Source organism: Eretmochelys imbricata, chromosome 21 (genome assembly GCF_965152235.1).
Source record: "Eretmochelys imbricata isolate rEreImb1 chromosome 21, rEreImb1.hap1, whole genome shotgun sequence".
Lineage (NCBI taxonomy): Eukaryota > Metazoa > Chordata > Testudines > Cheloniidae > Eretmochelys > Eretmochelys imbricata.
Window position 1 is genome coordinate 7,880,045 of NC_135592.1, and position 23,755 is coordinate 7,903,799.

A 23,755-nucleotide genomic window follows, 5' to 3' on the forward strand; every position below is an offset into this window, starting at 1 on the left:
AAGAGGCTGCGGAGAGCGAGTGGTGCCGGCGCGGGGGCCCGGTGCAGCTGAGCTCTGCAGCGCTCTCCGTAGCCCAGCCCAGCCCCATTTGCGCAGGCTGCGCTGGAATGCGCTGGGAGAGCTCATTGCAGCAGGCTCCCCCCAGCTCCTGCCTGCTGCAGCCCTACAGGCCGTGACAGATGGGCCCGTTCTCAGCGAGGGCTTGGGCCCTGGCGGCCAATGGCTGCCTGGGCTTTTTATCCTGGCTGGATAAGGGGACAATGAGACGTGTGTGGTGTGTGGGGAGGGCTGAGGGGGGGTGAAGGGGATGCTCCTTTGTTAGCTGCCTGGGCTTAGATATGTGTGTTTCACCCAACGTAGGGAGGATGCCCATTGGTAAACCACGCTCCTGGCTATGGCTGGCCGCCTTACAGAGCTCTGCAGCTCCAGCAACACGAGCCTGCGAAGGGGGGTGGCATCGGGGGTAGGAGGCAGCAGCAGTCGTAGCAGCCGCCCCTCCAGGGACCCCTCGCCTTTGTCCCGTCCTTAATGTATTCCAGTTGGTGACTGACTCCGAACAAAGGAAGTAGCCTGGGAAATCCAGGCATCCTCTGACCTTTGTTACCCCATGGCCCTCCCTGGATCCACGCTCGGCACCTGTCACATGGCCGTGTCCTTCTGGGAGACCCCCATGTGATGGCATTCAGTGGCATATGTCAATCTGGCTGTGTGGAAGGAGTTGGGCCTTCTCTCGGTAGCTTCCCACCCCTTTCCCATAGGGATAACAGCCTGGGAGAAAGATCCCATGGCTGATCTGGAGAGGCGGTGGAGAAAAGGGGATAAAATCCTCCACCCTGCGCTGAAATGTTCTGGGGAGGGGAATGGGCTAAGAGGAGACATGGAGTTTGTGCTCAGATTTAGCTGCCTCCTCTGGGGAGAGTCGTGCATCTGATCTCAGGGCAGATGAACCAGTTTGGATTACAGTAAGATTGCCACGAACCTTGGCCTGAAATTCCAGCCTTGCTGGCCACCCAAATCTGAGAAATGTTTGTCTAGTGTCACCCCTCCCCAGTGTCTTGCGTTATCATGGAGGTGCCCGCGCCTCTGGATTCCAGCCGCAGACCACAACAGGGGACCCCCGGGCAGCATTGCTGACCCTTCTGGGTAGGCTCCAGAAATCTGGTGAGGGAAGCTGTCCTCCCCAGATCTCTGAGCCTAGTTTCATGGACCCACGGACCATATTCTGGGGCCACTGATTTCCATGGAGCATTGCACCAGCTGAGAATTTGGCCCCAGAGCTGGGCTAAGGATCCAAGGCCTGGTTCTCCCCTTGCCTCATAGCTGATGGTATCACTTACCCCTATGCAAAGCAAGCACCAAACCCTACAGCAATGCAAGTGAGTGGAGAAAGTCTGACCTGGTAGCATTTTACAGACCCGAGGTGCATGGTAGTGGGGAATCGAGTCTGGAGGGAGACTTATCCAGATCTCTGAATCTTCGTCTGAGCTCAGTCCATGGCTTGTCCAATCCCATTGGGGCCCCTAGAAAGAGGTCAGGTGCATTTGAAAGGCTTCGGTTTACCTGTCACCTGCTGGATTTGGAATCAACCAAGCCATTCCCCCCGCACACTGCTCCTGCTTTGGGTACCGCTAGGAGACGGGAGGAGGGAAAGGGGCAGGGAGGAGAGAAGGAAGGAAGAGATGAGGAATTGGAGGAGAGGGAGATGGAAATGGGAGCAGGTCAATGTGCACTATGGAACTTTTAGTGTGCGGTAGCAGGGTCCACATGGCCTGTTAGTGCGTGGCAGGCTAATGTGCTGTAGATTCACACCCAGCTTACAGTGCACCAGTTGTCCATGTAGACGCACTCACAGTGACTGGAGAAAAGCGGAGATGAGGCCCCTTTGTTTCTTTGCTATAAGTTGCAGGCATGTCTTTATCTCTCCACTTTATTTTCTCCTGTTGCAGTTACGAAGACTTTTACCTCTCCTGCTCCCTCACCCATGGCGGCAAGGAGCTCTGCAGCCCCCTGCAGACCAGAAAGGCTCATGTGTACAAGTACCTCTTCCACCTCATCATCTGGGACCAGCAGTAAGGCAGCTCCCTGCTTAGCTCTGACCTGCTTCCCTTGGCCTCCGGTGGGGAGGGGAGAAGAGGGACACCCAACAGGCCGGGTGTCCTGTTGAAGGGGGGCTGGATGCAGTCTGCCAAGGACTGAATGCGGATGGCTAGGCAATTATGGCAGAGGCAGAGCTGAACCCGTGGAATGAGATGGGGAGAAGGGGAAGCTAGGGAGAACCCTCCATTCTTGCTCAGTGCCCCACCAGATCTCACAGGGGAATGAGAACTGGATTCACAGAGTTCCCTTGTAACACTCCCTGCCAGGGAGCGATGGCATTTCAGGTGTCCTCACAGCAGGAAACATGAACAGCACTTGGGGCTTAAACCCTCTGTTGGAGGGAAATGCTGCCGGTGAATTAGAGCACCAGAAGCTTTGTAATGAGTACCCAGGGAGATAGCCGTGGGGTGGGTCAAACCCAAGTCATATACCAACCACTTGTTCCCCCGGAACTCAGGGGCTTCTGAGGAAATGGACCCTGTACCACACTGCACCCTGGTCTGGTCTGGAAAACCAGAAGCCCAGGGGAACAAGGTTTTGTTCCATGAGCTTGTCTATAGGGGGAAAGTTACCAGCAAAATGATATCAGTCTAATTCTACTGCTACAGTTGGACTGTATAGTCCTCGCCAGGAGCAACACTGGTATAATCACAGCTGTATAATTATACCACCACAGTTCCCCCGGTAGACAAGCACCATCTCTACAATACAGTCATCACCCCTGGGGCTCTTCTGGAACCATTGCTGGCTGACGATAGTCAGCCCAACTCCTTGCTGTTGGGGTAAATGCAGCTCTGGAACAACAGGGGCGAGTGCCAACCCCACCCTCAGCAGAGCGCACAGAGAGCGTGCAGCTTTGCCAAAGAGCTCAGGGCCAGGTGTCCCAGGGCTCAGCACCCAGCAGCTCCCTTTGGGACCCTTGTGGCCAGATTATATGGTAAGATTTTTGGAAAAATGTGGCCCTTAGTATCTACACCACCCACCCCCAACCCTGGGGTGTTCTCTACTGGTGACTCTAACACAGCATGAGCTTCAGCTTCCTCCCAAAGCCCGGCTATTCCAGGGACTCCCCTGCACGGTCAGTTGGTATATCATCCCCTGCCTCTCCTCCTTCTTACTCCTAGCTCCCAGAGACACTCCTGGCCCCAGTTATAGCCTGGTTGGAGCTAATTGGACCCACCTGCCAGCATGTCTAAGCATGACCTAACGCAGTGCCGGCTTTTTGCACTGGCATCCAGGGTGATTCAGAAGACAAGCCCTGCAGGGACTAAGCAGATGTAGTATGTAGAATTTTAAGATAAAGCCAGTGGGAGCGTCTGAGGTCCTGGTGAAATAACTTCTGAGGGGTGTCAGATCCCCTGGTAGAACTAAGCGCTCCCTGCTTCACCTCTTGCTGGTGGGTCTTCTCCTTTAACCCTGTGTGCAGGGGCTGTTTGTTCTGGGGGCTCTAGCTACTCCAGGGAAAGGGGATCTGATCTAAAAATAGCCCTAGCAGCTGAGAGGGCATGTGTACTAAGCCCACAAAGGGGAGGGGAAAGGGCTAATTTTAGAAGGAGCCCATCCCCTGAGAAGGACCCAGGGAGAGAGACACAGCAGTGCCGGCACGGAGCGGTGTTATTAGATGACTCCCTTTGTGTGGCTCTTTGCCCCCTGAAAACTGCATGTTCAGAGGGGTTAACGCCCAGGTTGCATGGGCTGGGCTCTGAGCCACCTCCCTGAGTCCCCTTTGCTGGCTGCACGAGGGACCTCAGCCATGGGAGTCAGCTGCTTCAGCCAGCATTGCCCTCTTGGTAGCTATGATACTGCTTTGGTCTGGCACACCCCTGGGCTCTGCTAGCCCTGCAGGATTGGCTCCAGGACCCCTGGGGGCCACCGCCCTTTAAGGTGACTGCATGGGCTGGGCAAACAAGCTGGGTTGAGGTTAGTGTGTGTGTGTCTGTGTCCTCTCCCCCCACCCTATCCCCCTTACTGGGAAGCTTTGGAGCAGCACTGGCAGACTCCAGAGGGTGGTGTGTCCAGTCCTGCAGGTGGTGGCCCCACCAGACTTTGGCATGGGAACAGGATGGGGGAGGAAAGAAGGGGAGGGATTGGGGAGAAGTAAAATGTGATCCTCTGAGCCCCGGTGTGAAGAAAGCTCCCCAGAGCTGTTGTCTCAGTCCCCTAGGACCAGGTGAAATCCACCAGCATGCAATCTGACAAGACAGGTCGGCTGGCAGAGCTGCCTTATAGAATACGTTTGCCCCCTCCATTGATGCCTATGGGGTATCTATAGTGATCAGCCCTTTCTGGTAGGGCCTGCGGGGCTTCCCCTATAGAAGATCAACTGAGCTCATTCTAGGCTCTTCCCCATCCCCTGCAGGATCTAAAGGAATCCTCTATAGAGGGGGAACTCACCCCCTTCTTCCCTCTATAGACCAAAGAGGTAGTAGGGACCATGGCCACCCAGCTGCTTCCTGCACAGGATCCATGGCCATCTCCCTCCCAACACTCCCCCCTTGCAGGGGGTGGATTGAATGCTCCTAAACCGATCCCTTCTCTTAGGTAAAGGGTTGGCAGGGTTCTCTCCCCTGACAGCAGCATGTGTAGCTGTTGGCCTGTTGCTCTAGCTTTCATGGCAGTTCTCGCTGTTGCCCTTCCCCGTGCAGTGCTGAGGAGCAATGCTGATCAGGCAGGAGTGTCTCTGATCCCCAATGTCCCAGTGAACAGTGGGAGAGCAGCCGTGCTCTCTCCGAACAGATCTGCCTTCCACCCTGCCTCATCTCCATGTTACTTCAAAGCTCTTCTAGAACCCACTCCTTCCACTGGTGGGTCCTGTTCCTGAGGGCAACCTCTGTTGGGCTAGCCTAGGATCAGGAGTCGGGATCTCTTGTATGACCTGGGGCAGGTCTCAGCCCCACTCCCTGCCTCAGTTTCCCTGTCTGCACAATGGAGATCCCAGGCGTGTTGTGAGGATCGGTACATCGGGCCATCATCAGCTGGTGTGAACTAGCACAGCTCAATTCAAGTCAATGGCGCTGCAGTGACTTCAACCAGCTGGGGGCCTGACCTGTGCATTGGTATGAGGTGCTCAGACATGACCGTAATGGGGCGGGAGGCAGCGTATAAGCACCTAGATACATAGTGGGGAAACCACTCTGTCAGATCTGGCGTCTCTGGTTCTGAGCGGGGGCTGGAAATTCCCTCACCAGCCCCTGGGTTCAGTACCAAGAGGCACCGATGCCCGAACGCCCCTGAATTTCAGTGGCTGCAGAGGTTGCTCTGCAGTCTTAGGGTTGGGCCCTACAATCTGTAGCAGTTCACTGTAGTGCAAGCCCTGTCCAGACTGGGGAAAGGCAGCTCCCTCTCTGGAGAGCCTGGTGTGGCTGAGGGCACAGCAGCTGGGGGGGGTGCTTCCCAGCCTGGGTAGACAGATGCATTCGCTCTGCTCGAGCTTGCACACTGAAGTACGTACCCAGGGGGCCAGGTGGGTTTGTACTCGGCTGGCTAGCCTGCATTGCTGCCCATGCCACCATGGACCCACTGGGTATTTTTAGCACATTCGCTTGAGTGGAGCTAAGGCGACTGTCTGCCTGCACTAGGCTGGGATGCGCTACCAGGAGCAGTATGCTGATATAACGCACAATGAGCCCCTTGACTATGAGAAGAGGGATCCCCTGGCTGTGAAGCCAAGGCTCTGACTCGCAGCTCCCCGGGTGATTTCTTCTAGGATCTGCTTTCCGATCCAAGTGAACCGGCTACCGCGGGAGACGCTGCTGAGCGCCACGCTCTATGCTGTGCCCATCCCGCCTCCGGGGAGCTCCTCTGAGACCAACAAGCAGCGGCGGGTCCCTGAGGCTCTGGGCTGGGTCACCACCCCGCTCTTCAACTTCAGGCAGTACGTGCACCCTCCCTGTCCCCATCCCCTGGGCAAGGGGCTGGGCACAAAGGATATGTTGGAGGGTGTTTACCGAATGCACCGACTCAGCTGGGATACCAAACCCAGGGGATCTCCTGGTGCCAGAGCCCCACCTGCCTGGCACCAAGGTCGCTGAGTTGGCCCTTGTGTCAGGCTTGTTGCTGAGCCTGGCAGCAGCTGTCAAACCCAACCCACTATGGGCTGCTCCCATCCTGGAGGGGCTCTGCAATGAAGCCACCCGTACTCAGGAAACCACTGTCCCCTGGGTCCTCTCCTTGTTCTTAGCCTCAACAAAGCAGGTTCTAATGCCCAAGGCTCTAGATTCATAGATGCAAAGGCCAGAAGGGACCACTGTCATTATCTAGTCTGACTTCCTGTGTAACCCAGGCCAGAGACCTGCCCCACAATAATTCCTAGAGGAAGTCATTCAGAAGAACATCCAATATCGATTTAAAAATTGCCGGTGATGGAGAATCCACCCCAGCCCTTGGTAAATTGTTTAAAATGTACACCTTATTTCCCATCTGCATTGTCTAGCTTCAACTTCCAGCCATTGGATGGTGCTATACTTTTCTCTGCTAGGGAAGGTCATAACACCCTATCCCCTTCCTTTCTCCAGGGTCTTGACGTGTGGGCGGAAGCTCCTGGGCTTGTGGCCAGCAACTCAGGACAACTCCAGTGCCAGGTCGAGTGCCCCCAACTTCAACCAGCCCGACAGCGTTATCCTGCAGGTGAGTGTCTGACTCTCTGGGCCAAAAATCTTCCAAATGGGACTCTGGGTTTTGGATCCCTCAGTTTTGGGGGACTCAGCTAGAGCCGCCCTGGGCCTGGTTCTCGGAGGCAGCTGGGCATTGAAATCAGGTAGAGCTGGCAGGGCTCAGCACTCTCCTCTGCAAACCAGGCCCAAGGGGTCTCAAGCTGGGCATCCTCCCATCTCTGGCCACTCTTGAAAACTCCTGTCCCAACATGCGCTGGGCTCGGTGTGAAACCTGGGGTGGATGCTGTGGGGGCTGGTCTCTTCTTTGCTCGTCCCAAAGGCCTGGTCAGGGACCTGGAGGTGGTGGCCCAATCACAGAGTGGGCTAGGAAGTGGATGCTATGCTCTGGGCTTCTGCCAAGTCAATAGTCAGATACAAAACATAACTATGTCACCTGTGATAGGAGCTGCCAACCTAATAGCTCGTCATCCGTGGGGGGGCGGAAAAAAACCCTCTTGGCAGGTCCATAGATGCTCTGTATTTTCCCCTGGGCTGTTTCCTTTCTTCTTCCCCCCCTCCAGCTCGTGTCTGCATTCCCTCCACCCTCGGCTGTGCCTCTCTTTCTCTCTTTCCTGTGAGTGCTGGCGAGGATTCGGCTGAGTGCTCAGCGGCAAAACCAGCCCCGCACACAAGGCGCCAGCTGTGGCCCGGAGCAGAGGGGAAGGAGGCAGCTTTGGAAGACCAATATTCCAGCTGGGATGGATTGAGAATCTCCTCCCTGTGGGTTGCTGGGGCTGGCCTTAAAGGGGGAGGATTGCAGTGCAAACAGCGCTCGGCCCTGCCTTCTCTCTGCTCTGTTTGTCCTTACGGCTCCGGTCTTTCCTCTCTCTCCTGCTTCAGTGTCCAAGCCACTGGGGCTTCCCCAAAGCCATTGACAAATCCATCACAGTTTCAACTGAAAATGGGGCAGCTGGGTGGGTGGGTAGAGGGTCCTGCGTGACCTGTCGGTGAAGGTACCTGCCTTGGCTGTAGCATGTTCCTGCTCTGCCCCGTCGGCTCCTCTTGCAGATAGGAGGAATGGCAGGGTGAGGCTGCAGCTTTCCAGGGCCGGGGAAGCTTGACCACCTCTTCCTCCCTGAGGAAGGATCAGAATGGAAACTGGCCCAGTTTGTCCCAGCTTGGTCTTGGGGTGAACCAGCGTTCAGTGCAAGAAGGGAATGTGTTAGAGCCACAGCAGACGATGGCCCAGCTGTGAAAGTGGGACTCTTCCCCCAAACTCTTCCAGGCCAGGAAGGAGAGGATCCCCCAGCAGGAGCCTCTCCTTAACCTGACCGAGCCCAACAGGCAATGGCAGTGTTACCTGGGGTTTTCAGAACCCCCAACAGGGGCAACGTAACTATTTCACTCCAGGCGGTGTAAGGAATAAATCAACAGGAACACAGCACTTCCCTTTGATAAGATTCATGCAAGTCAGTGTGTTTTCACGGCAGTTCATTAGACTTAAGCACACACAGACATAAGCAATAGGTTTAGAACATCCGGAACGGTCTCAAGTAATTAACAGCAGGTTCGCAGTGGCCAGTTGCTCACCCCCCGGGGAAAAAGGGTGTCAGGGAAAATGTCTCTCAAGATGGCTTCAGAGGACTGCTCCCAAGTAGACTCTATTCACTAATCTTTTATAACTAACGTCTACAAAACGCACAGGTCATAATGACTCCTACTATGTCGTCACTTTTCTAACTTTCAATAAACTTTTCATCTCAGAGGCATCTAGAATAGAGGTTTTCCAACCACCAAGGTTTTGAGTCTCAGTTGTTTACTTGTCTGTCCCCTCCTCCTATTCTGATGAATAGAAACTGCCAGCTCGATATGACCTTGCTTCTGAGAGCTTGTCTCCAAATTAACTCTTCACTATGTGGTGTTCTGTTTCATTACTTCAGGGTGGCTGAATGCACATAATATAGTTGCAATTAACTGGCTCACATTCTGGGGTATACACACCCCTCAAATCCAGGGCAATGTCTTAGCACAGCAGAGGGGTGAGAGGACTGGTCCTCCATCTCACTGCACCAGCCAGTCACTAGTCATGCAGCTGGGACTCTGTGTCTGGTCACGCCAATCAGATGGGGACAGCCGGCTGTGCGTCCTTGTGTGCCCCTCACCCGCCTGTGGCATCCAGAACATGCAGGGGAGAGGAAGCAGTTGCTCTGTTGGATCCAGAGTAGGGAATGCTGGGAGTGGCAGGGACCGAGTCAGCTGGCCTGGCTAACTGGGCTCCAGACTGAGAGACTGCGCAGAGTGGAGTGAGCGGTGTGTCTCTTTTCTCACAGGTCCTTATTCCTAATGGCCCTTCGTGCACCTGGCCTGGAAGTTTCCCAACACTTCCCAGTTCGTGGCTCACTGGGTCAGTAGGGCCTGGCAGTGAGGCGGGCGTAAGGGCAATCCCACCCCTGTCGGCTTCACGTTCCCCTCTGGGAGGGCCCCATGTGTGATGAGTTTCACAGCCTCAGTAATGAGCGTTGCAATGGCCAGTTGAGAGAATACATAGCAATTGCACAGCACATGGGGCTGCAGGAAGCCTGGGCATCTGCTTCAAAGCAGAAGCACAGGGCGAGGGGGTGTCGGCCTTCCCAGAATCCCACCTGCCGTGGGGGAGCAGTAACATGGGGTGGGGGATGCAGGTATCCTGAGAAAAACCATGTGCCTTGGGGTCAGTAATATGAGGCAAGAGCATCCCAAGTGTCCCAGGTGCCCTTGAGGAGGGCAGCAGCATCTTAACAGAGCCTTCTGGGTGACCTCTGACCTGCTCTTCCTCCCGACCTGCAGATCGATTTCCCAGCCTCTGCCTTCAACGTGAAGTTCACAAGCCCACCGGCTGCCGAGTTCAGCCCCAAGTACGAGTTCCGCAGCTTGGGCGAGGAGGACCAGCGCAAGCTGAAGGAGGTGATGCAGAAGGAATCGTTGTACTGGTGAGAGGCCGTGCCCGCGTGGTGGGGGGACGCACACTCCACAGGGATGACATATGGGGAGGCGAGACCTCAGCCGAGATGGTGTCTCCAGCTCAGCTGCCGGGGACTGTAGCTCGCGGCACTGCACAACGAAGCAGTCACACGTGGATATCCATGACTGGGGGGCCCGCTGGGGTGGGTGGATCTCCACTGGGTTTTGTCCTCAGAAGTCTGTCTGTGGGAGGAGGGGTCTCTTGGGTCCTGATCGAGAAGTTGAAGGCAACAGAAAAGCTCCCTCTGCCTTAATAGCCTTTGGATCAGGGTCTGTGGCCAGGCAGGTTTGTGACTCTCAGGCCAGCCCGATCCCACACTCTTTCCCACCCCCACCCCTGCCCTGCACACATGTGCTGCCTGTCAGCAGCAGGACCAGAGGGGAGTCATGTGAGGACCTGACCCTCATCTCTGGCAGGCTGGGGCCCCACTACTGGCAGTGCTGGTCCTGAGAACCACACAAGTTGCTGGGAAGCTCCCTCGCGAGTGGCGAGGGCTGAGGGTCAGGGATCAGGTTTGATGCTTCCGCGTGTGCGGCTGCCCCCCATTCTCCCTGTCTGAAGGCAGCTGTTCGCAGGCTGTTCACCTGTCCTTCCCTGGAGCGGCCCAGCCTCGTGCTCTGGCAGATGGCTGAGAGGGAAGAAACTGCCTTCTCCAGACGTGTGTACAAGGAAGGTGTCTCCAGCCATCTCTCCTCCTCACCCCGCTTCCCCCCCCGCCCCCGCCCAGAGGCCCACGCCTCTGCATCACAGACATGTCTATAAACAGGAAGGATCGGGTGTCGCTGGCCACCCGCAAGGCAGCTCACTCCTAGGGCATGATCCCGACCAGCAGAGCAGGGAGGGGGGGGGGCAGTATCTGTACCTCTTCTTTAATGGACCGTGGGAAATGGAAAGGTCCCAGGGGACCTGGTAGGGCCCAGTGTCTTGGAGCCAGGCTGGGAAGAGCCAGCAACGTTCTCCCTCTGTCAGTCATCCCCACACATGGCTCCACAGGGCGTCCACACCTCCTGCCAGGCTGCCCCGCATGTGCCTGCTGAAGCGGGGAGGTCCACCCCCAATCTAAGGTTCATTACAGCCCCTGTCTCATATGGCACCTGGCCCACCTCTCCCTCCTTCTCCTCCAGTTCTCCATCTCTAAGCACCACAGAGGCCTGGCACCCCCCCGCCCAACCCCATCTCATCTCTCCTGCTCCCCCCAATCCCTGTGGTTTTGGGGAGCTGACTCTTCCCCAAGCTCAGGGGCCATTCTGCATCCTTGCTCCCTCCCCACAGCCTCCTGTAGGCATGTACCCCTGGCTCCTGCCCCTGCCTTTGTGTGCCCTTTACAATAGCTCCACCCCCTAAGGCCAAATCCAGAACACAGGCACATCCCGGTTGCCAAGTGCGATATCTGCCCCACAGCCACACGCCTCCTGCTGGCACCCACAGGCAACAAACTCTCTGCCAGCTGCTCCTGTGCTGGGCACAGCGTCTGCTTCGGCGTTCTTCTTCTTCTTCTTCGGAATGGTCCTTATGACCATCGCTGTGCCGGGTGCTCTGCGAACAGAGGGGTGCTCACAGAGCTTCTGGGCTAAGCAAGGCCCGGGAGAGGTGGGCGGGGGAGGCAAGCGAGAGACTAGGGAGCTGGGAGCAGCTGGGGTGGGGGGGGTTGGAGACATTAGAGGGGAAGAGGCAGCAGAACTTGATATTGGTGCTGGGAGGAGGAGACCGAGACAATTGTCTTGGGAGAGAGAAGTAGGAGGGTGAGGAATTAAGTTCTGCAGAGACTGTTCTACCTGCACCCCGTTCCCCAGCTGTGGGGTGGATTGGGCCTTAGTGCAGGGACGAACTTCCCAGAGCAGCTGGGTCCAGAAGAGCAATAAAAAGCCAGAAGTGGGCAAGCATGGCCCAGCTCAATCCTCCATCTTCGTCACTCCCAGCTGGGGCTGTGGAGCTGGGTCCCAAACCCACAGGCTGCACTTCCCGCCCCATCCCCTGCAAAACACCCCCGGAGTCCTGACTCCAGGTGGCATTGGGTGCTCCCCCTCTGGCAGAAGAGACAGACAGAGGCTCAGCAGAGAACAGCTGGAGGGCTGGACATGAGGCATCCGAGCCCACTCCTGCTGGCCGGAATGCTGCCAGCCAGGTATGCTCCAGTCTCGGACCGAATGGGAATAAGGGGCCTTGCTGTCCCTGTTCCTTTGCCAGCTGATCCAGGCCACGTGGTCACCCCACACACGCTGCAGCTGTTGGCTTGAAACGGGACACTTCCTAGAGGAACAGGGCGCAGTGCTGGGAACCGGCAGAAGGCACCCAGCCCTTCCTGGCATTGTGCTCTGGGAGGGCAGTGCCCGGCCCGCCTGCTCCACAGCTCGCAGGTTCATTGCCAGGGTGGGTCGTTCCCACCTTCTCCTACGCAGGCAGTGCATTCGCTTTCCTTTGCCTTTGTTTGTTTGGGGCGAGCTCTGGAGTCATCGTGAAAGGGAGTGTCTGGGAATGGACCCAGGCCTGGGAGCTGGGAGGGTCGGTTTCCCACACCCCCAGCTCTGCTGATGCCCCTCAGTACCGATCTGCAGCCCTGAGTTCCCCCCTACAGGGCTCTGCCGATGCACCTCAGTGCCAGCCCCCAGCCTGCCCTCTTGCCGCTCTTAGCTCTCCGGAGCTGCCAGTCACATTGGACTGTGCACTGGTCTGTGATATGGAGAAATGTCCACTAGGCATGCAGGTTATGTCTACCAGCTAGCTTGGGTAACAGAGCGCTGAAGCCGCAGCGGCACGGTCTGTACAATCCTGCCTGCAGCCGGAAAATTACTCAGGTGGCTAAAGCACACGCTGCTGCAGCTTCACTGCTCCGGGACCCGAGCTAGATCGAATCTAGCTCAGGTAAATCTACGAGAGCTGCAAGCGCACCCCATGATTGTAGTGGAGATACACCTTAAGTTGAGACCTGCCCAACTCATTTCACCGGGGCCACAATGCACTAGTGCTTCTGTAAGATCCAGGCCCAGGAGTGAGGGATTGTCACTCCCTGCAGTCACTGGAATGGAAAATCGTGTGCAGCCCGGAGGCTCCAGGCTGCTACCCTGCTGATCAGATTTTCAGGGGGAGAGAACAGAGGGGGTTTGAAATTCCCCTTGTCTCACCTTCCTCAATTTCAATGCAAGCTGAAAATCAGCTGAGATGTGTCCGGAGGAATCCATGTCACTTGCCTCTGCCCAGCCAGCTGACCCCCTGGATCTCTCAGGCTTGAGGTGAAAGGGTTTATGCTGCTTGATCAGGACTTGATCCAGCTGCCTTCCTCAGAAAACGGGATTGATTCAGAAGCCACTAAGCCGCATGCGTCTCAGGACAGTAGAGAGACAAGGTGGGTGAGGGAATATCTTTTATAGGACCAGTTTCCATAGGTGAAAGCGACAAGCTGCAGGTCTCCTCTTAGGCAGCCCTACCCAGCCCGAGTAACAGGAGCCAAAGTGGCTGTCCCAGGGTTGACTTTCCTGCTCTCTTGTGGCCACTCAGAGCACTGACCCTTTTATTTCTTGTCCCGCTCCTGAGATTCCTAGAGCCAGACTCTGTTCCCAGTAACACCAGTGTCAAGCCCTGTCTCCCGGGCACTTTGACCCTGGGCAATTGACTCCCCCGCTCCAGGCCTCAGGGCCCCGGGACGTCCAGCCGGGATGGAAACACACTGCTCTCCCAGGGGACTGAGGTCTGTGTCTTGTGACCTTTGCTGCCCTAGGCTGACGGACGCCGACCGGAAGAGACTGTGGGAGAAGCGCTATTTCTGCCACGAACAGCCTGGATCGCTGCCTCTGTTGCTCACCAGTGCCCCCAGCTGGGAGTGGGCCTGCCTGCCTGACATCTACGCCCTGCTGAAGCAATGGACTTACATGCACCACCAAGATGCCCTCGGGCTCTTGCATGCAACGTAAGCCACTGCCTGGGGAATCCGTCCCGGGGGGCAGAGGTGCAGCGGGCAGAGATCCCTCCTTTCCCTCGCCCCGCCACTCACTGAGGGCTGTGGCTTCTGCCTGTCAGCCAGTCGCCGCATTAAGATGCAGCCACATCCTGTGAACATCTGAACCCCAAACAGTCCTAAAGCTGTGCTGTGTCAGGCTGGAGGGGAGGGGGAGGAATGGGGCTTGGGGGGACGTGGGGCGCGGGCTGGGCATATCTAGCACATGGGTTTAGAATCTTTGCCCACAGGTTGGGCATGGGGGAGGTGGACACAGACTGGCGACTGCCTACTAGTGTTCTCTGTCATATGGCAGCCACGACCCACTGCCTGGTCGTGAGCACAGTAGGGGAGCTGGGGGACCGATCCAACAGGAACCCTCCCAGAAAATAAGAGGGTGGATAAGAGGACCAGGAGACTTTCTGGAGACGGGCCAAGCATCTCCGTTCCCATGTTTTGTGGCATTCCCAGTGGGATGATGTGGTTTGCCTGGGAGGCTGCGGCTGTGCTTTCCCCACAATGCGCCTATGAGAGGCTGTGATGGCAGCAGCAGACCCTCTGCAGGGACCCCAGCGGTCTCGTCTGCAGGCAGGTGGGCTGGGTTCCTCTGGAGAGAGCCTGCTGTGACCTCCTCCCAGTGATGCGGGGCTTGTGGCTGTAGGTTCCCGGATCAGGAAGTGAGGAGGACAGCTGTACACTGGATCGACTCCATGTCGGATGCAGAGCTGCTGGATTACCTGCCGCAGCTGGTGCAGGTGAGTCACTGAGTCATTCGGCCCAATGTGCACAGCATGGCCTATGGTTAGGGCCAGGCCCGTCCGACTGTCCTGCCTGCTGATGGAGAAATGTCCTTGCTTCTCCCCTCCCAGGCCCTGAAGTATGAGTGCTACCTCGACAGCCCCCTGGTGCGGTTCCTTATGAAGCGAGCCATCTGTGACCTGAGAATCACCCACTACTTCTTCTGGTAATGTTGGTGTGGGTGCTGCAGCCTTTGGGAGGGGTCTGTGCTCAGCTGGGGCCTGCCCAAGTGATGGGAGGTGCCTGGGGAGTGGGCATCCCACCATTTAACATCACCAGCCATGACTTGTCCCCCTCTTAGCCTGTGAGGTACAAGCCCCAGCTCCCCACCCTGGAGTTCCTGCACTGGAGAAAGTAGGAATGAGAGGGGTTGGGGGCCCCTTGTCCTGACATCTCCATGCTGCCCTCTTCCCCCAGGCTGCTGAAGGACGGACTCAAGGACTCCCAGTTCAGCATCCGCTACCAGTACCTGCTGGCGGCCCTGCTCTGCTGCTGTGGCAAAGGCCTGAGAGAGGAGTTCGACCGGCAGTGCTGCCTGGTCAACACCTTGGCCAAGCTGGCCCAGCAGGTTCGGGAGGCCGCTCCGTCCTCGCGACAGGTTGGTGCTTAGCCTGTACCTCTGGGAGGGGCATGAGCGGCAGGGGGGTCCGACTGAAAGCTGCTTGCTTTGCTTACGGACAGCACTCCTCTGTCTGCAGGGAGCAGGCCAAGAGCGCTGGCTGTCAGGGGACCTCCCAGCTGCCCCAGTTCCCACCTCGCCCAGTGGGAGGCGCTGTCGGGAGCCATGTAGGAGTGCTGGCTGCAGCCCCACCCTTCCGGAGTTGCTGAAGGGTCATGGGATAGGAGCGTTGTTCCCCCTTTTCCTCCAACTCCCATCCCCCACTGAGGGGCCTTCCATACTCCACACATGTGCCGAGGCTCCCCCAGCCTCCTCACCCATAATTCCTTGAGGTCACGGGCACCTCCCTCCAGTTGAGGGTGACTAGGCAGGCCTGCCTAGCGCCGCTCCTTCAGGGGTCACTGCGCAAAGCAGGGTTCCCAGGCATGGTGCATCCGCATTGCAGCTGGAGAGTGAGAAGCTGCCGTTGCAAAGGGATTGCAGAGCTGCAGCTCCCCCTCAGCCAGTCGATCCCTCCGGGGGGCATTGATGCTGGAGTGGGTTGCTGGCAGGGCTGGCATGCTGGCAGGGATGTGCATGCAAGGCTGTGACTCACCCCTCCCCACGTCTCCGGCAGGCCATTCTCCGAGACGGGCTGGTCCATGTGAAACAGTTCTTCAGCGCCAATGGCTCCTGCCGCCTGCCGCTTAGCCCCAGCCTGTTGGTGAAGGGGATCGTGCCCAGGGTGAGTGACTGAGCCGGGGTGAGAAGGGAATCAGGACCCGGGCTGCTGGTCCACCTGCTGTGGTAGGGCTAATTCCCCCAGAGGCACAGAATTCCAAGACAACGGATTCTAATGAGAAGACCTTTTGCACTGTCCATCCATCAGCTCTTCCCCCTAATCTATGTACCCCGCAAAGAGCACCAGTATCTGCCCGCGTACCTCAGACCCATGTGCTCCTGACCACCAGCCCTGTGTCTCCTCTCCACCTGCCCCAACGTTCCAGATTGTCTCCTGATCTGCACCCCATCCCCATGCACCCACCTGCGCCTGCCTCAGTGCGGTGTGTCCAGCTCTCTGCCTCCCCCGAGCTGCAGTGCCAATCTAGCTGAACCTCGGTGTGGGTTTGGGGACGTGAGTCAAATGCCTCCAAGGACCTTGCATGAGCGAGGCAGAGAGAAGCCTGGTGACTGGCTAGTGCATAAATCCTCTGGCCCGAGTGTTGGGCCTGGTGGCTCTACGCATCACAGATAGCCAGGGCCCAGCGGTGGTGATCCCTGCAGCGGGCAGGTTGATCGATGCTGCTGTCCTACTGACAGGCAATGGACCAGTGGGAGCCTGTGTCCCCCGGCAGACTGAGATCATAACCCTAGGATGCTCAGGGCTGCAGCAATGTTCATATCCCTAGGTAGCTCTGGTTCTTTCTGACAGTCTCCTCCTTCCCTCCCTGGCGGCAGGACTGCTCCTATTTCAACTCCAACGCCGTGCCCCTGAAGCTCTCCTTCCAGAACGTGGATGCCCTCGGGGAGAACATCCGCGTGATCTTTAAGGTGAGCCCTGCTGCCGCTGCTTATCCGGTTGGCTCTGTGCCTGCACTTCTGGCACGCGGTTCTGATCAAACAGCCATTGCTGAGGCTTCTGGGTCAAAGTGCGGAGGAGTTCATTGCAGAGTAGTAGCCAGTAGGGCACGTCCTCCTCTCTGGCTGCTCCCGTCCCTGCAGCAGCTGTGAGACCAAGCAAAAAGTGAGCAAAGGTCTCCGAACTGTGATGGGAACCAGCTCCACCGCAAGCCATGGCTGCGTGACAAACCTAGTTCCCCGAGAAATGCCCTCACTAAATAGCAAGATGGGGGGCGCCCTCTGGATACCGTCAATGGAAGGCACTTGAGTCTAGTTCTTCACCCACAAAGTCCCTGCCACAGAAGGTTTAAAAAGCCAGTTGGATCATGTAGCTCATGGGCAGTGTCGTTCCCTACAATCTATTCCCCCAGGCTGGTGCTCAGTCCCGCTTTCAGTGTCCCAAGTGAGGAGGCTTCCACCCCTTCCCTATTCCACAATCTGGACCTGACTGTTGGCACCTCTCCCTGATGTTCCCACTTGCTCAGCTCCCACAGAATCGCATCTGTCCCCGAAAAAAGTGAACCCCCTTAGCCCCAGACTCATGGTGGAAGAGACTGGTCCTGCATTCATGAATCGTGGGGTTTGGGAAGGCTTTGCTGGGCAGGGGCAGAGCTGGCAGTGCCCTCTCTAAATCTGAGAAGAGCCTCTGTGGGGAGGGTGCGAGATCGCTCCTGGGAGAGGGAACCCCAGAGAGGGAACAGTGAGCTGTTGCCTTCATGGAAACACGCCAGTTGTGACCATGCAACTTCCCTCCTGTGACTGCCAGTGTGGAGACGACCTCCGGCAGGACATGCTGACGCTGCAGATGATCCGGATTATGAATAAGATCTGGGTGCAGGAGGGGCTGGACATGCGCATGGTCATCTTCCGCTGCTTCTCCACTGGCCGGGGCCGGGGTAAGTCGGAGCCCGGGTGTGACTGTCTCCCGCTTCCCTCCCAGGAAGTTGCTGCTCCTCTGGGGCTGTGATGCTCTCGGCATGGGGACACTGTCGGGAATCCAGCGGCTGCAGAGCCAGGATGAACAGTGCTCGAACCCAGCAACTGTCCCTTTGGGTGTCTCTGTGCTGCCACCAGAGGGAGATGCCGCGGAAGACTCTTACGGCCCGATTTTCAGAGGCGGATTTTGGTCCGTGCAGCTGCAGACATTCAGCCCTTCTGCAAATCAGGCCCGAAGTGCCTCAAGTCAGGCTCTCAAATGAAGGCATGCAGATTGGTGACGGCTGGCCCCGAACGCTGACCTCTCAGAGGGCTGCTGAGACCTTGGGGACCCAGGCTGGGATCTCTCTGTGCCACCCGGGGCAGGGGGAGGGTTTGGACGGACAGAGTGAGTGGCGATTCTGGGTGCTGACCCTGGTACCTGCTGCCTCCCCTTCCAGGCATGGTGGAGATGATCCCCAACGCAGAGACTCTGCGCAAGATCCAGGTGGAGCATGGGGTGACGGGCTCCTTCAAGGATCGCCCCCTGGCAGACTGGCTGCAGAAGCACAACCCCACGGAGGATGAGTACGAGAAGGTAGTGACGTGGGAGTGCAGCGGGGTGACTTTGGAATGGAAAGGGGTCGTACAAATCCCTCTGTAGGGAAGGGAGCAGGGGTCCGAGGGAGGCAAATAGCCTCTGCAGTTTGGGATGATGCACAAACGAATGCACCTTCCAATATGCTTAACTTCTTGTAAGCCCTCCACATAAACAATGGCCGACAGATGCACCCTGAGCCCGGCTCGGGCATGGCGCTGGGCTTTGTTTAGGCCCTTTGGTAAGTGAACTTGATCTTGACCTTTTGCATAAAGCAAGCCAGCCAGATGCACCTGTGCTCCTGGATTGTGCCTGCATCTAAGGACAAGCTGGACGGATGGTCTAGATATACTTGGTCCTGACTTGGTGCAGGGGCCTGAACTCGATGGCTTTTTGAGGTCCCTTCCAGCCCTGCGTTTCTGTGATTCTGTACCCACAGGTTTGTTTATATGTAGGACCTACAGCAAGAGTGCAAAGGTTTTTTTGTTTTTTTTAATGCTTTGTTACTTAAAACAAGTTCCTGGTGAAGGCGGGTGGGGGAGCTGAGCAGCATTAAGTGCCCCCCTCCACCTCACGGACCAAGCTTGCTCCTGAGAGTGAGGGACTAAACATTCCCATGCTCTCTCCCCTTCCTCTCAATTCCTTTTTGAAGTCTCTCTCCCTCTCTTCCCCTCTCACCTGCTTTAACCCCTTCTCCCTCTCCCAGGCAGTGGAGAACTTCATCTACTCATGTGCTGGGTGCTGCGTGGCCACCTATGTGCTGGGGATCTGCGACCGGCACAACGACAACATCATGCTCAAAACCACCGGCCACATGTTCCACATCGACTTCGGCAGGTTCCTGGGCCATGCCCAGATGTTTGGCAACATCAAAAGGTGGGTGTCACCCACAGGCGCCTGGCAGAGGGGTGATACCTACAATCCCATTGTATTGCACGCTGGAGCAGAACTTAGCCCTGGCTCCCTTTACCAGATATCTTCTCCCTGCAGCTGTTGTGCTGGGGATGGCCATGTTTCTGTGAGACTACAGGGCTACAGTTTGTACTGTGGATACAGTGGTTTGGAAGGTCTGCTGTGCGGCTGTCAGGGAGCCTGGCTGTTCCCAGCTGGATCAGGGTGTCTTTTGTCGGATGCAGGACAGACTGGAGTGGCTATCTGTTCCATTTCCCATGGTCGACCCCTCTGCTCCACACCCTGTGCTGATCTGGGCATGCGTGTCTCTTTCTCTGGTGCAGGGACCGGGCCCCGTTCGTCTTCACCTCGGACATGGCCTATGTTATTAATGGTGGTGACAAGCCCTCCAGCCGCTTCCATGACTTTGTGGATCTCTGCTGCCAGGCGTACAACCTGATCCGCAAGCATACCCACCTCTTCCTCAACCTGCTAGGCCTGGTGAGAACACGGGAGGGTTGCCCTGGTCCAGGCACTGCGGCGGCTTTGCTCTCGCTGGGCCTCATTACCAAAGGATCTCCAAAGAGCAGGCCACCCTCCGTGCCCATGCCTTGAGATGCCTCCCACCCTCAGTGCTGGGGAAATTCCCTTCCTCCTCTGAGTCTACAGCTGCCCCTTGGCCTCTCGGGTTCTGCCCCCTACCCTGGGCTCTTGGGTCCCATCTGACAGCGCTATGAAAGCAGCATGCTCCACCCTTGGGGGGAGGCATGTGCTTAGTGTCATGCAAGCACCCCTCCAGCTGTCTGAAGTGCGGCAATGACTGCCTGATCATACGGAACTCATGCCGCTGTCCTCACCCACATGAGTGACTTGGATCCAGGCAGACACACCCAGCGCTGGGCTGGGCTCGCTAAGTACATCTTATGGGGCGTGGATGTGAGTGATGGGGAGAAGGCCCCCGTCCCTCTCCACTGAAGGAGACTTCAGTGGGGATGCTGGACAGGCCATCTTGACCCGCACCTGGGCCGTGTTTAGCATAGAGGCCCCAGGATCGGCTGGTCCATCTCTCTCTCCCTGCTCCTTCCCCACCTCTGGGCGCCTGGCACTGACCTGGCTGCCCTGCTCCCCAGATGCTGTCCTGTGGTATCCCGGAGCTCTCCGACCTCGAGGACCTCAAGTATGTCTACGACGCCCTGCGGCCGCAGGACTCCGAGGCTGATGCCACCACCTATTTCACCAGGTAAAAGAGTGCACCTGGTGCTGGGCGACAGGTGGGGAAGGGGGCGCCCCTCTGCCACCAGGGAGAGATGGAAGGGCCTTCAGTGGCTGTACACCCCACTCCTAGGAAAGGAGCCCAGCTCTTTGTGTCTCAGCATCCCTGGTTGAGGGGCCTTTGTGCACTCAGGAGAGTTTAGGGGCCGGGGTGCCAAGAATGGCAGCTGCCTTTGGCCCAGGATGGCGTCCCCCCTCTCTCACTGTGACGCTGCCCTCCCTCATTGCAGGTTGATCGAATCTAGCCTGGGCAGCGTGGCCACCAAGCTCAACTTCTTCATCCACAACCTGGCGCAAATGAAGTTCACAGGCTCGGACACCCGCCCTGTGCTTTCCTTCGCCCCCCGCATGCACACACTCAAGACAGCCGGCCGGATCCGCGACGTCTTCCTTTGCCGCCATGAGAAAGTCTTCAACCCCAGCAAAGGCTATGTGAGCACTGCAGCTCTGCTTCTTCCGGATACGTGCCGGGGGAGATGAGAGATCTGGGAGAGGGATTCTGTGCTGGGGGGTGGGTTTGGAGGAAGGCCCGGTCTACTGCCATTCAGTGGAGTCCTAGGGGCAGAGAGACAAACCAAATTAAGGCTGCTGCAGCGGTTCCTGATTCTGGCCTCACTAGGAACATTTAGTGGTTTAGAGGGGGCAAACCCAGTCCTCTGGAGGAAGGGAAATGTGGGACCTCTCAGTGGATGGCTGCCCTTACATGTATGATTTCATTAGAACCCAGGTCTCTCCACTTACCCTTCCATGAGGCCTTCAAAGGTGACTTGACTTGAATGTCTGCCTCCCTTCAGACGCATGTTCCTGAAAACTTTCCCCAGCTTTTAACAGGGTCTGAAGTGATGCCAGAAGAAACCATTTAACCTCTGTCTGATTTTCAAACTTCTTGCATTTCAGTGCATGCATGGTGGGTCTGATTCTGAGCTAATCTGGATGTCAGTTGGGCTACTCCCGATCTGTCCTGGTAATAAGTTAGATCAGACGCAGGCATGCCAGCGGTAACAGGCTCTGCCTCCCTGTCTTGCAGACGTACGTTGTGAAGGTGCAGCGGGAGAGCCCCTGCGAGGTCACCTATGTCCAGCGTACCTTTGAGGAGTTCCAGGAGCTGCACAACAAGCTACGCCTCATCTTTCCCTCCTCCCACCTGCCCAGGTAGCCCTGCTGCCCCTCCTCTCTTCCTCAGCTCCACTTCTTGTCCCACCCCCAGAGAAAAGGGGCTGTGTTCTGCAGCTGGTTTGGGGCTTGGTTCATCTCTGGGCTGGTGCATGCTGGGAGGAGGGGATGCACCTCCCTCATGGGCTTTGCCTGCCTCCAGGCAGCACCCACGATGACAAGTCTCCCCGTGGTTTTTTGTTTTTGTTTTTGTTTTTTTTCCCCTATGCTGCTTCCTGGCTTTCCCAGACCACTGTAACTTGACTCAGCCCACTACAGCTGTCCCTGGCTCCAGACAGCACCCACCCAGACTGAGCCCTTCTTGATTCTCTTGGTGCTGAGAGACACCTGTCAGGATCCAGCTATCCTTGGCTTTAGGGCCCTCCCACCCTGCCAGTATTCCCTGCCCACCCATCCTCCAGTTTTTGCTGGCAGCACCTGTCCAGATTGGCCCGGAAAGTCCTCTGTTTCTCAGCAACAGAATCTAATCGACTCGGCACCATTGTGGTGTGATGTGCCTCAGTGCAACACTGGCTGCCTCTGGCAAGAGCAGATGACTTAGGGGTACTACTGCTTCAGCAGTGCATTCTGCTGCCCTCGACTGGGGACTTGCTAACTGTTCTCTCTCTCTCTCGCCTACACCCACACAACTGGTCAGTTTTCCCAGTAGGTTTGTGATCGGCCGGTCACGAGGCGAGGCAATGGCCGACAGGAGGAAAGAGGAGCTGAATGGCTACATCTGGCATCTGATCCACTCAGCCCCAGAGGTGGCTGAGGTAAGATTCTCTTCTCAGCGCCTCTCAGTCTACGGTGGAGAAGGGATCTAGCATACACGGCTTAATAGATAACACTCCCTTCTAGAACTTATCTAGTGAGTATAGCAAGTGACTAAGGGAAAGGATTCCTGGGCCCTTTTCCAGACTGTGTTAGTGAGAAGTGGGCAAGTCATGTCTCTCTGTGCCTCGGTTTCCCCATCTGTAAAACGGGGACAGGAACATGAGCTTTGATCCCAGGGAGCTTGCAAGTCTTAACTTAATTCCAGTTTGTAAAGTTATTTGAAGATCAGACACGCCATCGAAGTGGTGAGTTGTTCCTGTGGCTTGAGATTCTGGAGGATGGAAGGTGCTATATTAATAACTGATGGTGGCGTTACATATCTTGCTTTGAAGTTTGCGGAACATGCTTACGGATGGAGAAAAGAGCCTGTTACCTCTGTTGTGTAATACAAGCCAGACTTGTGCTATTCTTGCCTTGCAGTGTGATCTTGTGTATACGTTCTTCCAACCACTCCCGCGGGATGAGAAGGCTGCAGGCACCAATCCAGCTCCAAAGCCCGCAGGTATCACTATTCATTGTATATGGTCCATCTAGTCTGGTATGGAGGCCAATATCAGGCGTGTCAAAGGGAAGGTGTAACACACCCACGCAATGTACCTGTACTATGCTGTACTAAACCACAGCGGTAGATTCCTTCCTGACCCCTTGATGGAGCAGGAGAATGAGGGTCAAAGTAGTGGTTACCTAAAGGAAAAACAGCCCCTCCAGGGGATTCCATTGTGGCGATGTTGGGTATTTAGAAGCACGACTTTTACGCTTCTTCCTAAGAAGCTGGCATGTGGTTTTGAATTGCTGCTGCACCGCTGTGTCGCTGCTTGGTTTCTAACCTGTGCTGGCCTCTGTAGCTCACCCCCTGTGCTGGTAGGCACTGCGCCCTATCTCTGTCCTTTGCCTCTTTCCAGATGCCACGTGGTCTCGGCCCATCGGGAAGGTGGGAGGGGAGGTGAAGCTCTCCGTTTCTTACAAGAACAACAAGCTCTTCATCATGGTGATGCACATCCGAGGCCTGGTAGGTGCCTGTAATCCCAGCAGCAGCCATGGCTGCTGCGCAGGCTCTGTCTGTATCCTGGTGCCGTGGAAATGACTGGGGGTTTTTTTTGGTCTCTCCCTCTTGTAGCAGCCTCTCCAGGATGGGAATGACCCTGACCCTTACGTCAAGATCTATCTCTTGCCTGACCCCCAGAAAACCACCAAGAGAAAAACCAAAGTGGCTCGGAAAACCTGCAACCCCACTTACAATGAAATGGTACCGTCCAATTCCCTTTGACCCTCATATAGGGCTCATGGAAAGAGCATTCAGCTGTGATGGGGTTAGGTTAGATCTAGGGCCAGCTAAGTGAATCTTTATCATCTTTCCCGGACGAGGGTGGACTCCAGTTGCCTGCCACTACTAGTGCACTGGCTGGATTGCTTGGGTCAGTAGGGATCAAAAATCGCTGCTGACTGAGGAACG

General features: G+C 56.6%; 1 protein-coding gene across 1 annotated transcript in view; it reads left to right on the forward strand.

Moving 5' to 3' along the window:
- The window catches only part of PIK3C2B (phosphatidylinositol-4-phosphate 3-kinase catalytic subunit type 2 beta), a 74,491-nt gene that overhangs the window by 48,247 nt on the left and 2,489 nt on the right, over positions 1 to 23,755 (forward strand). The window contains exons 12-32 of the mRNA XM_077839430.1: positions 1,947 to 2,069; positions 5,804 to 5,971; positions 6,612 to 6,717; positions 9,510 to 9,658; positions 13,406 to 13,594; positions 14,283 to 14,376; positions 14,491 to 14,585; positions 14,837 to 15,017; positions 15,655 to 15,762; positions 16,476 to 16,568; positions 17,404 to 17,533; positions 18,014 to 18,150; positions 18,857 to 19,026; positions 19,386 to 19,542; positions 20,172 to 20,281; positions 20,544 to 20,745; positions 21,341 to 21,465; positions 22,124 to 22,241; positions 22,723 to 22,804; positions 23,205 to 23,311; positions 23,420 to 23,548. Coding sequence (XP_077695556.1) covers positions 1,947 to 2,069; positions 5,804 to 5,971; positions 6,612 to 6,717; positions 9,510 to 9,658; positions 13,406 to 13,594; positions 14,283 to 14,376; positions 14,491 to 14,585; positions 14,837 to 15,017; positions 15,655 to 15,762; positions 16,476 to 16,568; positions 17,404 to 17,533; positions 18,014 to 18,150; positions 18,857 to 19,026; positions 19,386 to 19,542; positions 20,172 to 20,281; positions 20,544 to 20,745; positions 21,341 to 21,465; positions 22,124 to 22,241; positions 22,723 to 22,804; positions 23,205 to 23,311; positions 23,420 to 23,548 — 2,773 coding nt within the window. The remainder of the gene's footprint in view (positions 1 to 1,946; positions 2,070 to 5,803; positions 5,972 to 6,611; positions 6,718 to 9,509; positions 9,659 to 13,405; positions 13,595 to 14,282; positions 14,377 to 14,490; positions 14,586 to 14,836; positions 15,018 to 15,654; positions 15,763 to 16,475; positions 16,569 to 17,403; positions 17,534 to 18,013; positions 18,151 to 18,856; positions 19,027 to 19,385; positions 19,543 to 20,171; positions 20,282 to 20,543; positions 20,746 to 21,340; positions 21,466 to 22,123; positions 22,242 to 22,722; positions 22,805 to 23,204; positions 23,312 to 23,419; positions 23,549 to 23,755) is intronic.